General features: G+C 46.6%; 1 protein-coding gene across 1 annotated transcript in view; it reads left to right on the top strand.

The window, feature by feature from the left end:
* Positions 1-13,639, top strand: part of Lamc2 (laminin subunit gamma 2) — a 62,457-nt gene that overhangs the window by 45,827 nt on the left and 2,991 nt on the right. Inside the window, exons 14-23 of the mRNA XM_021170094.1 lie at positions 1,953-2,115; positions 2,407-2,612; positions 4,486-4,565; positions 5,599-5,748; positions 7,421-7,565; positions 8,563-8,712; positions 9,208-9,322; positions 10,277-10,476; positions 12,237-12,395; positions 12,486-12,585. Coding sequence (XP_021025753.1) covers positions 1,953-2,115; positions 2,407-2,612; positions 4,486-4,565; positions 5,599-5,748; positions 7,421-7,565; positions 8,563-8,712; positions 9,208-9,322; positions 10,277-10,476; positions 12,237-12,395; positions 12,486-12,585 — 1,468 coding nt within the window. The remainder of the gene's footprint in view (positions 1-1,952; positions 2,116-2,406; positions 2,613-4,485; positions 4,566-5,598; positions 5,749-7,420; positions 7,566-8,562; positions 8,713-9,207; positions 9,323-10,276; positions 10,477-12,236; positions 12,396-12,485; positions 12,586-13,639) is intronic.

Genomic DNA, 13,639 nt, shown 5'->3' with positions numbered 1-13,639 from the left:
TTCTCTGCCCTGGTTCTGTCACAGGTCTGGAACCCCCATATATCCTGGGGATGGGCCTGGGGATGGGTATTGACATAGATATAGATATGGAGATATAGATAGATATAGATAGATAAATATATGTGTGTGTATGTATATATATGTGTGTGTCTGTGTGTGTATATATGTATATATGTGTATATATGTGTGTGTGTATATATATATATATATATATATATATATATATCTGTGGAGAGAAAGAGAGATGATAGTTCAGTGGTTAGAAGCAATCCTGAAAACCCTGAGTTCAATTCCCAGACCCCATGTAAAGGCTGTAGGAGTGAACCACCCCCCTGATGTCCTCTGACATCCAGGAGTATACCCTGCCACGTGTATACATGCACACACATATGCGCATCTACACACGTACATGCATGTGCACCCACACACGCACATACACAATAAAAAACTTTAACGTATACTAAAATAGTGTGTATAATAATTTTGTGGTAAGTTTACCTTCTCATCTACACCATTTTTAGTATCCTCTGGAAGATCCAGTCTCACTTAGACTCGTGACAACTTAGTGAATCTGGGGGTGAGGGGGAGCATTCTAGATTCAGTTTTTAAGGGTTAATGTCTGAAAGTACTTGTGATCTTTCTAAGTGTCCTGGCCCATGGAACTGGGAGTGTAGCTCATGATCCCCAGAGTCTGAATCAAGTCCTCTTTTGGTCATGGTGTTAATCACAGCAACGGAGAACAAATTAGGACAGGGCTGCCATGCACTGCTTCCCAGCTGGGTCCCCTCCCACCGTTACTTACACATAAGATGTCTTTATAAACCAAGTTCCAGAGCTGATGGTGGTGACTCGGGTGTCACCCCAGAATGCAGGTGTCTGAGACTGTTGCCCAGAGTTCCAGGCAAGCCTGGGCTAACTAGTAAGCCCCAGATCAGAGATCAGCCTGGGCTACAGAGTGAGATCTTGTCTCAGAAAATAAAATGGTAAAACTCAACTTTAAACTTAAGAGATGAGTGTACTTGATGTTCTTAATTACTAATCATTCTTTTCTAGGTGGGACAATAAGGGGAAATTGAACTTCATATGTAGAACACTCTCAATCTGGTTTTTACTTATTTTTTTAAATATATAGGGGTATCTTGCTGGCACGTATGTCTGTGCACTTCGTGTGTGCCTGGTGCCCACAGAGATCCAAAGGACGCACCAGGTCCTTTAGAACTGGAGTTAGAGATGATTGTGAGCCACTGTGTGGGTCTAGGAACTGAACCTGGGTCCTCTTTAGGAACAATGAGTGCTCTAAACCACTGAGCAATCTCCTCAGACCCTCAATCTTTTTTTTTTTTTTTTTTTCTAACCTACTTAATAGCCTTTGGAAGGCTAGTTTGAGACAGGGCCTCATGTAGCTCACACTGCCCTCACACGTACCATAGAGCCTGAGGCTGACTTTGAACCCATGATCCTCTTGCTTCTGCCCCTCCCTCCCCCCAATGCCAAGATTACAGGTGTTTGCCATCACACATCTTGCTAAATATCATATATTTTATTTTCATTTTATGTAGTGTTAAGAACTGAACCTTGTGTCTGCTGGGCAAGCACTTGAACACTGGGCTAGATCTCTAGTCCCCCAGTAGCCTTTCTAGAAGTGTCTAGGTGCCAGGCTCTGTTCTTAGCACTTACAAATAGCAACTCCTTCAGCACAAAGAATAGCCATGTGAACAGTATGTTTTTATTGCCGCTGTTTAAGATTAGAAGATGATTTCCCAAGGTCACTGGTTAAAGCAGCGGGCCAGAATCCTCACTCAGCCGGTCTAGCTCAAGAGTCTAGATTTGAACCACCGCAACGAACCAAGCATGCCAAGCTATTGACCCTTCTACCTGCTGCATCCCTGGAGCTGAATGGTGTGGTCTCCCCCCCCCCGCCCCCTTCTGATTCCTTTCCTGTGTGCTTTCAGATGGACCAGTTTACCCAGCAGCTCCAGAGCCTGGAGGCCCTGGTTTCAAAGGCTCAGGGTGGTGGTGGTGGTGGTACAGTCCCCAGTGGGGAGCTGGAAGGCAGGATGCAGCAGGCTGAGCAGGCCCTTCGAGACATTCTAAGAGAAGCTCAGATTTCAGAAGGTGAGGAGGCCAACTGCTTATCAGCTAGGAGATTCATGCCCTAGAAAGAACTGTGATTCTGGGTCATCTTTATGGTCTTTATGGCCGTCATCTCTGTGGTCTCTGCAGCCAGCACTTGCCTGGGTGGAGGTGTTGTCTATTATATTCTCCTGGCACCTGAATGACAGGGTGAAAAACTGTCACAAATATTTGTCACTGACATTTTTCTCATTTAATCTCTAAGTCAAGTCTTCAGCTTTGCGGGTTAACTCGGTCATTCTGCATCTGTCTTGTTTTTCTCCTCGTGTGCAGGGGCAATGAGAGCCCTTGGCTTCCAGCTGGCCAAGGCAAGGAGCCAAGAGAACAACTACAAGACCCGCCTGGATGACCTCAAGATGACTGCGGAAAGGATCCGGGCCCTGAGCAGTCAGCATCAGAACCGAGTTCAGGATACGAGCAGACTCATCTCTCAGATGCGCCTGAGTCTGGCAGAAAGCGAAGCTTCCTTGCAGAACACTGTATGTTTGCCTAGTTAGCGTGTCCATTTATTGTGGCCATGTTGAATCTCACTACTGCCCCACAGGTCTCACTGGCTGACTCTCTGTCCCTGGATTTCTTGATTGACCTGGCAGGTAGCTGGGCTTTTCTTCTTTGTCACAGGCTTGTCTATGCCTTGTGTCCTTGGCCACCTGCAGTTTCCCATGGAACTGCATTATACATCCCTCTATAGTTGATTTCTCTCTAGCCACCCTTTCACAATAGACAGAATCCTGCCTTCCCTCTTATCTGTAGAATTTAACTTAGCTTATATTTGTATTCTCAGCCCCTAGTATAGTATGTGGCTGTTATATTTGTCTGCCGCATAAGAAAAAAAAAAGACAACTGAATTAATGAATGAATAAAATGGAGGAGAGGAATGGGTCTGATGGAAGCTGAAGGACATGGGACTGAAAGTGAGAGAGTGAACTTGTGCCCATATAACCGGCACACACACCTTGAGTAGTTCAAGGTGCAATAGGAGAGGGAGACATGATTGAGCCCCTTGTATTTATGAGTTTGAAGGCTATAGAGTGGCCAGGCCTAGTGGCAAAAACGCCTATGATCCCAGCACTCTGGAGGCCCAGGTGGAAGCACAGCAAGTTCAAGGTCAGTCTCCTCTATACAGTGAGCTCCTGACTCAAACCAACCCAAACAAACAGCAAGGATAATAGGAAGAATAATAAGTAGAGAGGAATAGAGGAATTGGGCTGAGTTTGGTGAAGGCAGGCGGACCACTCAGAGGCCAGCCTAGGATATAAGAAACCCTGATTCAAACACAAGAGCAATGAATTAAACTAAAAAGGAAATCGAAAGATAATCAGCTAGTAGTAAAGAAATCACATTAAAAGTGTTTTGGGGGGCTGGCAAGATGGCTCAGTGGTTAAGAGTGCCGTCTGTTCTTCCAAAGGTCCCGAGTTCAAATCCCAGCAACCATATGGTGGCTCACAACCATCCGTAATGAAATCTGGTGCCCTCTTCTGGAGTATCTGAGGACAGCTACAGTGTACTTACATATAATAAATAAAGAAAGAAATCTTTTAAAGAAAAATGTTTTTGATTCCCCATTTAAAAAGTGTTTATTGTAAAAAAAAATTTTTTTTTGTAAACCCCCCATGGTCCAGTTACCATTATTACTGTTGTTAAAACTTGCTACATCAGTCTGGGGAAAGGGCTCAGTGAGTGTATCGCTTACAAGCCAGCTGTGATGGTGCATGCCCACAGCCCCAGTACTGTACATGGGGACAGAGTCAGGAGGGTCCCAGGGAATCACTGGCCAGCCCTCTAGCCCAAATGACAAGTTCCAAGTATCTCAAAAAAATCAGGTAAAGAGTAAAAAAGAAAGGCATCCAAGATGTATATACAGACAAATATGCATTCACAGACACCCTTTAAGCACATACACATACATGCATGTGCACCCTCGAGCACACACACACACACCCTCAAGCACACACACACTCTTGAGCACACACGCATATACCTTGAGAGATATATAGTGTATTTTTTGAGGCTAGCCTCAATATCACCATCTTCCTGCATCTGCCTCCAAAGTATTACAAGTGAGCAGCACCAAGTCAGAGAAAGAAATAGAGATAGATATAGGTATAGGTATAGATATAGATATAGATATAGATATACTTTTAGATTCATCCATTTTACAAAGACTTCTCTTGAAATTGGATACCTACTTTGTTCTTGCCAGAGCAAGCTTCTTCTGGGTGATCTTGGTGACAGGGACCTTTGTTATGCCAGGGTCTGGACTTTTGTGGTGGCTAGTGAGAATCCTTCTGGCACTTCTGTTTAGGCTCCAGAACCAAATGCAAATGTTAACCTACTCCCTTTATTCCCTAGAATATCCATTCCTCTGAGCACTACGCGGGGCCGAATGGGTTTAAAAGTCTGGCTCAGGAGGCTACAAGATTGGCAGACAGGTAAACAGCAGCAGTGTTTGACACCCCTGCTCCAGGCAAGACTCAGGAGCATTCAGGACTTGCCCCCCTGCAGGCCCCTCTGCAGCCCTCCCCTGCCTTGAAGCCGCTTTGAAGCACTTGGCTTTCAGGGAATGGCAGGGACAGAGCGTCCACAGGGCTGTTTGGCAGGAACTGATGAAAGTGTTCCCTTCCAGCTTTCTCTCTGACTCACAGAGGGCTTTAAACGGCTGCGTTAGATGGGAGTCTTCTGGCCTTGTGAAGTGAATCAGCCTCTGGAAACGGGTGTCTGCAGCTTTCAGGGACTCCACAACTCCCACACCAGGCCTGAGAACAAGTAGCAACGAGTTGTTTGCTTGCTTATGGGGGCCAGAGTGTACAAAAGGACCTTCCCCCTGGAAACCGGCTCTGCAGGACCTCACAGATGACAGGCAGCTAGCTCCCTTGGTCCTGGCTCCTCACTATAAATCCTACCACATTCAAAAGCTTTGGCTGGCAGGGTGGCAGGCTCTGCTAATCTCGGGTGGAATCCAGTCTGCAGAGGGGCTGCCTCCTGAGGCCCTGGCTTTTGTTATCTTAAAGCTACTTCCTAGAACCAGGAGATCAGAAGGCTACGGGAGATTTTTACTGACAGATTTTTGCCTCCATAGTTGCAGGCCCACTCTAAAGCTGTATCCAGGGTAAGGAGTAAGGAGGTGGACTCTGGATGTATAAAACCTCTGGGGTTCTGCTTGCGGGAAAACAGCTTATAAGCAAAATAGTCTGTCACTCTGAACTGACCACCACCAGCTACCCTCACCATACCTTCTCTGAGAATGGCTTAAATGGAAATGACCACAGAAGGGTAGCACTGTGAGGCTGAGAGCATCTGCTTCTCTCTCGGTTGTTCCTCCAACCCCATGCTTTCAAGTCAGTTTAGTCTGGCTTTCACAAGTCAAACTGCATCCTTTATTCTTTCCTGCAAGAAAGATGGATGTTACTAACCTGTGCTGATCTTTCTACGAAAACCCTAATTCTTTATCTTTAATGTCTTCAGCCACGCTGAGTCAGCTCACGCAATGAAGCAACTGGCAAGGGAAACTGAGGACTATTCCAAGCAAGCACTTTCGTTGGCCCGCAAGGCTCTGAGTGGAGGAGGCGGAAGCGGCGTCTTGGACAGCTCCGTGGTACAAGGTCTTATGGGAAAGTATGTTCAACGTGTCCTCATCTGGGGAGCCATAAAAGCTGACAGCTCCCAGTGTATAGTGCAAACCACACTTGAGAGGCACGTGAAACTATACATTAGTAATAAGAAGGAGGTTTGTGTGGAGTCGCTATGGTGGGTTTCTGCTCTTCAGGATGGGGTCCCGGATGAAAGCTACCAAGAATAAGACCTGCTTTAAGAGACAGCAAGTGAGACTTAGAAGGCTGTAAGAAGGTACAACTGACTACTGTGCTGGGAAATGGCTGGTAACCCAGGATAAAAATAAGTACAGCACACCTAAATACAGGGTGATGGTTCACGTACCTACCAGATCTCACCTGGCAGGTTCCATGTGTCCGCAGAGAGGGGATATGGCGGTCTGCACAGCGTACACACATGAACTACCAAAGCACAGTGTAGACGTTGGCCTGCCAAATCAGGTTGCAGCCTTTTGTGCTAGCCTGCTGCTGGCCCACAGGCTTCTCAGTAGGATTGGCATGGAGAAGCTCTAGGAAGGCCAAGTGAAAGTGACTGGAGAGGAGCGCAATGTGGGAAGCACCGGTGGCCAACCTGCTGGTACCGTCGTTTGCTATTTGGATGCAGGTCTTGTTTGAACTATAACTGGCCACAAAACTTTGAGGGTCATGAAGGGAGCCGTGGATGGAGGCTTGTCTATCCTCGTAGTGCCTAGCGATTCCCTGGTTATGCCTCGGAAAGCAAATTCACTGCAGAAGTACATGGGAAGCACAGCATGGGTCAGACCATTCCAGGCGACATGTGTTGCCTAGTGGGGGAAGATCAGGATGCTCCTAAGAAAGAGTTCTCTCAGTACACAAAGAACTCTGGAGCTCCAGACGTGACAGGGAGGCGATGGCGAATACTGCTCAAGCTGCAACCCAAGAGGATCCAGCCTAAGAGACAAAGCCTAAGAGAGATGTGAGGAGGAGGCGGTGGAACCATCACAGATCAGGGTGCTTAGAAGAGGGCAAGCTCCCTTGGAGCTCAGGAACAGGCTGCAGAGAACTAAAGCAATTATTGACATCATCATAATAGTAATAATAATAATATAACAGCAACAACAGCATAGGCAAGAGGATGGGTGTTACTTTGGGGAAAGTATTTTTAAGACTAGGAAAAGAAAGGTTATGGTGTCTAAGTAAAACTTGCATTCTGACTGAGACATGACAACACAGGGAGAGATGGTCTCCCTCCAGCTTATGAAGGCTATAGAAAGCCATCTGACAGGGCCAGCGACAGGAAAATAGCACTTAGATGATCAGCAGTTGGGAAGCTTGAGTTGAATTTTTCTGACCAAACCTATACACAAACACACGCACATGTACACACTGCCTGAGGAGGATGGGGAGAGGGACTGTGAGGCACTAAGTCGCCAGCTTCTGGTTGACCTCCAACTCACAGAGACCTACTTGTCTCTGCCTCCTAAACACTTTGATAATCATGCCTCCTGGCCCAACTACATATTTTTAAAAACAACAAGATGAATTTTATATATACATATATAGTTTGTATTTGTAATCCTAGTTCTTGGAGGCAGGAGTGCAGTAAGTTTCAGACCTGTCAAAGCTATATCATAAGGTCTTGTTTTCCCCCTCCATTATTGCTATTATTATTATCATTATTATTATTATTAACCATTCACTTTTTCTCCCCACAGATTAGAGAAAACCAAGTCCCTGACCCAGCAGCTGTCAAGGGAGGGCACCCAAGCCGACATTGAAGCTGATAGGTCTTATCAGCACAGTCTCCGCCTCCTGGATTCAGCCTCTCAGCTTCAGGGAGTCAGTGATCTGTCCTTTCAGGTGAGGCCTCTGATCCTGTGTGCATGCCGCCCGGACAAACGGCCACGGAAACTTTCTTCTCTATAGATTGCAGAACAAGGTTCAACCTTACAGCTTCTTCTTCACAATGGCTGTGCCAGTCAGTGTCACATTACTCATTGCTTATTAGGGGAAAGAGGTTCTTTTCTTTAGTGTTTCAGACGGTTAAAGGCACAGTACCTGCGTTGGCTCTGTCCTGCTAAGGGCGGCAGAGTCTCCGGAGGACAGAGGAAATGATCGGCGAGTGTGCACAATGCCTTTAGAGCTCACATGGTCTAGAGGCCTCCTACACCCCACAAAGGCTTCCCATCACACACATACACACATACCCCAGCACCCATGTCAACCAGCACGTGGCTGATAGCCCGTATTTAAAACCTAGCATGGACTTTGGGCTTGGTGTTAGGAAGAGACAGGTGCTTCCTGTCATCTGTTGTCTAGACTCTGAAAGGGAAAATGACTTGCATGTTTAATCTTGAACCCCTTAGTCAAGGAAAGTTTTATGCCTCCCCCCCCAGTTCTGGAGACCCTCAAATTGAATTTTAATGGAGTTCGATACATCCATTTGATACTGCTAAGAAGAAGACTTTTGCTATCAAAAAGCTTGCTTTTTTTTTCTGCCATCAATCTCCTAGCTATTGCAACCTTGTTGGATTAAGTTCACCTGCAAACCCAACAGCTAAAGACCCTCACAGTGATCTCCGTAGAGATATGTTCTGTGAATAGATAAAGCATTTGTTTTTAACAATTTTTTTTTAAAGACCAGAGACAAAGTTTACTGTATTCTTGGGAGTTGTACTGCCTGTCTTTCCTTGGCACCCTGTCTCATTTCTGGTAGGCTTTGGGCCTTTAGGGCCAGTGTCTGCTTTCTTGGCTTCTTAAGGCTGCCAGTATTTTCAAATGGTGACAGCAGGTCCTGAAGCCAGTGTGGTGACGTGTGAGCAGACAGTCACACTCATTTGTAACTTTGTGTCCACAGGTGGAAGCAAAGAGGATCAGACAAAAGGCTGATTCTCTCTCAAACCTGGTGACCAGACAAACAGATGCATTCACACGTGTGCGAAACAATCTGGGGAACTGGGAAAAAGAAACACGGCAGCTCTTACAGACTGGAAAGGATAGGAGACAGGTACCTTCTGTTAATCACTCGCTCAGCCAATAAGCACGCACTGAATGCCAACTGTATGGGTGGAAATAGCCAGAGCCACAACCAGAAACCCTTCGAAGGTCATGATGCCACTGGTTACAGAGGGAGTAACCAAGACTGGAGTTTTGATGGAATTAACCCCACCCATTGAGTCAGCATTTGAACCTAGGAAGAGAACCCAGGTCTTGTAGGTCTCATTTTAGTCCAAGTCTGTCCATCTTAGATTCAGGAACTAGCTAGTGTTTAAGATTGTGATTTGCAAAACTATCCCTGCCCCTTAGGGTGGAAAGAGTTGGAGACTTTCCTCTAAAAGACATATATTACAAAGTTTGTTCCTGATCAGATACTAGAGGGCTCTGCTCCAGCACCCCTAGACTGCGGTGAGTCACAGCACAGCACTCTGGTGTCACGGAAAAGTTGTGTCAGGGTGATTTTGCTAGCAGGAATGCACTCATTCTGATCTTGTTCTATTTACAGACTTCAGATCAGCTGCTTTCCCGTGCCAACCTTGCTAAAAACAGAGCCCAAGAAGCGCTAAGTATGGGCAATGCCACTTTTTATGAAGTTGAGAACATCCTGAAGAACCTCCGAGGTTAGTGCTGTGTGATCCAGATTTAAAGGGACACTCGTGATTCATTTAAATGCTCCTTTGCCTCCTTAAATGGTGGGTGTATTTGGGTTATTAATAGGTGCTTAGTCACTACCTTACTAAGGTAATGATGATCTCATTAGTACTTGACCTAGGTGGTGGAAGTCATTCCACCTAAGTGCCAGGAGTCCTGAGTTCTGACCCTCACTGGGCCCTAGGACCAGCTCAAGCTCTCTGCATGACCTTTCTAGATCCCTGTGTCCTCCTTAAGGGGACCAGGTGATCTCTAGGGTCCTTCATACCAGTATGTCACAACTGTGTTGATATTCTCCTTTCCTTGGGTGGCTTGGTTGCTTCCAATATGCCTGCTCTGAGGTAATGACTTGTGACTCCCAGGGAGTCTGAGGTGTATCTTGAAGATACTTGGTTTAATTCAGCATTATTCACTAGCAAACAAAAGGGAATCATTTCTAAAGACTTAGGATTCTCTTCATAGAAAGTTCCTCTATACCTACTGCAACCACACCCCAGCTCTGCAACCACACCCCACTTTCTGTGACGACACCCCACTTTCTGTGACGACACCCCACTTTCTGTGACGACATCCCACTTTCTGTGACGACACCCCACTTTCTGTGACGACACCCCCAGCTCTGCTCTTTGGCTTCAGGCTTGGACTTAAGTCTTCAGTCTTTAAAGAGAGTCACCTGTTCTTTGTCTACTTTGGATGTTGATATCCTTGCAGTGGTGGGGACCTAGGGCAAGCTGACAGCTCCCTCAGTGGCTCCTTTGAGACCTTTTTCTCTTGGGAAAGAAAGGCTAATCCCAGCTGCAGCATCTCACCCCTAGCTAGTAATCGGTCCCTTTCAGGGATTTTCCTCAGAACACCAGGCTCTCTCATTCAGTTGTCTCTGTGGCATTTTTTTTTTCTTTTCTCTTCTTTTTTCTTCATTCTAGAGTTTGATCTGCAGGTTGAAGACAGAAAAGCAGAGGCTGAAGAGGCCATGAAGAGACTCTCCTCTATTAGCCAGAAGGTTGCAGATGCCAGTGACAAGACCCAGCAAGCAGAAACGGCCCTGGGGAGCGCCGCTGCTGACACCCAACGGGCAAAGAACGCAGCTAGGGAGGCCCTGGAGATCAGCAGTGAGATAGAGCAGGTAAAGAAAAATGGATATACAGGCTGTCCCAGGCAGTGCCCAACACAGCCCTGTTCCAGGGAGAGAGAGTTTCAGCTCAGTTCAGCCCCTATGGCTCAGAGTCCTGGAGAGGGCACAGCAGTCTCGCTCTACACGCCCACCCCTGCTGGATGGATTCTGTCACTGGCTAGCAGCCAATACACCATATTCCGTGTTCCTTTGAACAGCACTGTGGAGAATACCCAGAGTTGTTTACTATGAAGATTTCTAAGGCTGCTATCAGAAAATACTTGGAAAAATAGAAGTTACTTTTGCACCATTCAGGAGGTTAGAATGAGAAATTAGTCGCCCAGGGCTCCACTTCTCCTGACAGCTTCAGGGAGAATTCTTCCTTTCCTCTTGCCAGCTGCAGAGGAGGGCAGTCAATCCTGGTCTTCCGTGGTGCATAGCTTTATTCGTCCACTCCCTGCTTGTGTGATCCCCGGAGTCCTCTGTCATCTCTTCCTTTCTCTATCCTCCTTCCTCCTTCTTCTTTCCCCTTCTCGTCTTCTTCTTCTTCCCATCTTCCTCTCCTTCTCCTTCATCTTCAAGACATGGTCTCACTATGTAGCCCAGGCTGGCCACTATATTCATATCTCAGTCTTATCTTATAAGAAGATATCAGTCTCACTGAATTAAGGGTCCAGTGTAACTTCATTGTAGCTAATTACATCTGCAACAGTCAGTTTTCAAATAAGGTCATCTTCTGAGTTGAGAGAGGTGTGTAAGGCACCAAAGACTCCATCCACCATGTCTTTGTTCGTGCTGGTAAGCTCTCTCCCGCTGAGAAGCATCCCTAGCCCTTAGGACTTCAACATGAGTTTTAGGATGTAAATTTAACTTGTAACAATTGACATCAGCGTTTTGATTCTGGATATGAAATCCCCGTGCTCTAGAGCCTTCTATAACCTTTGTCTCAGCTGGGCCTATTTTAGTCTGTCCGGCACTGTGCGTGCTTGGTGCTAGGGATGGAGATAAGAGCATTCAAGAGAACTGAGGTCCAGCTCTGCCATGCCTAGAGCTCCAGCGAAGGAATGCTTCTCCGCTGAAAGCGACCTCTTTCCTGCTTACTTAAGGATTTCTAGGGAGCTGGTGCCACTCCAGGAAGTCAAGAGGTCTTGGGCATCTAGACTATTCGACCTCACTTTTAAGACTGCTTGGTAACCTACAAACTATAATTTCTAACAATTCCCCTTGAGGGCAGTTTTATAAACCTTCCTTTATATGGCATCTAGCATAAAGATACCTGCAACTGTTTAATTGTAGCTTATTGATAAAGGCATTGATGAACTTTTTCCCTGCAAAGACAAAATCCCACCACTACAGTTAACTCCAGGTCTGTATTCCAAGTACAACTGTCTTGGGGAAATCCTTGTAAAGTTGTTCCAAAGACCAGGTGAGTCTTTGGACTAAAGCCCGTGAGTGTCAGAGAATGATGTTTCTTGCCCTCTGGGTTTGTTCGAATGCTTTCCCGATTGCGTTAGAAATTTTCTAGGCACTGAACTGAAAGAGAACCAGTGTTTTCGCACTGACCCTCCTAGTCTCTAGAGAGCTAACCTAGAACTAACTTGCTTGAGGGCCAGCCTGGAGAAGGGTGTGTCCTGAAGTCTGACTCTCTCATTGTCCATCTGACTTGCTCCATCTGAGCCAGGCACAGATTTTTTTTTTTCTCCAATTGTCCTTGAGATGTTTTGAGCCTCACCCTCCCTTTCCTCACATCCTGGCTCCTTGTATTCTCTCAGGAGATAGGGAGTCTGAACTTGGAAGCCAATGTGACAGCAGATGGGGCCTTGGCCATGGAGAAGGGACTGGCCACTCTGAAGAGCGAGATGAGAGAGATGGAGGGGGAGCTGGCCAGGAAGGAGCTGGAGTTTGACACGGATAAGGACGCGGTGCAGCTGGTGAGTGCAGGCGTCTTTCCATGTGCGCTCTCTTTAGTTGCCAAGACAAAAATAACCTCTCAGAACACCTTTGTACTCACTTGTCCTCAGGTGATTACTGAAGCCCAGCAAGCTGATGCCAGAGCCACGAGTGCTGGAGTTACCATCCAAGACACGCTCAACACATTGGACGGCATCCTACACCTCATAGGTCTGTAGAGCATCCACAGCTTTCCAGCCCAGGGTCTGTCCCCAGAGGACTTGACATTCTTAGTCCGGATGTGTGGGGATCTCAACTTTCCCTGAGACCATCTGGAAGTCTGCTTTGTCTCAGGGCCCAGACACTTGGGCCAGGTTGCTTTACATTTTCCATCTTACCATGTCTAAGATGAGTCACTGAGCACTTGTATCTGGGAGTGAAGGGCTGTGAGTCAGAGCACTGGGTGTGTTCCAGGAAATTCCCAGAAGTCTGGTCAGCTTGAGGGTCCTGGTCTTGAGCCTGAGGGGTCCCCGGGGCAGTCTTAAGGAGGAGAGTAACCACATCACTGCACCAGAGAGAAGTTATGGAGTGGGGGGCTTAGAGGCAAAGAAGGCCATGTGGGAACTGTTGGAAACAGACAGGAGCCAGTTATGAGGCAGAACAAGTGGGGAGGGAAAGGTTTGAGCAATGGGCTGCCTTGGTCTGAAGGACCATCTGCTAAATCTGATGATGTTCCTCCCTAAACAAACCTATACCTGTTATGACCAACTGGGAAAAGAGGAGCCTCCTGGATAAGTAACCTGGAGGAAATGTGCAAAGAGCGGGAGATTCATGGATTTTAGGATAGGATAGATTTACTAGCACAGTACAGCAGGGAATCGGGTTTCCCTATAGTTATTACCCAAAGAAAACTGCTGTTAATTAAAAGTCTAACTCTGGGGGCTGCAGAACTGGCTCATTGGCCAACAACATTTGTTCTTTCTTCCAGAGGAAAATCCCCTTTACCTTCCCAGGACTCAGGTTGGGCATCTGTAACTCCACACCAGGGGCATCTAATACCCTCTCTGGCTTCCATGGGCACCTGAACTCATATAGAACATGAACACACACACATGCATGTATATGCCCACATAAATACTTGTTTAAAAAGTTGAAGTCTAAAGTTAATAGTTAATAGGGGGCCCTCATCAACGGAGACTCCAGTGGGTAGGGACTAGGAGCTGGGTCACGTATTCCCATGACATCCAGGAGAAGCCTCAGCTATGCCTCACTGGTTCAGTAGAAC

Source organism: Mus caroli, chromosome 1 (assembly GCF_900094665.2).
Source record: "Mus caroli chromosome 1, CAROLI_EIJ_v1.1, whole genome shotgun sequence".
NCBI classification, from domain to species: Eukaryota; Metazoa; Chordata; class Mammalia; order Rodentia; family Muridae; genus Mus; species Mus caroli.
The sequence above is the reverse complement of the archived record's forward strand: the minus strand, read 5'-3'. Positions and strand labels throughout refer to the sequence as shown.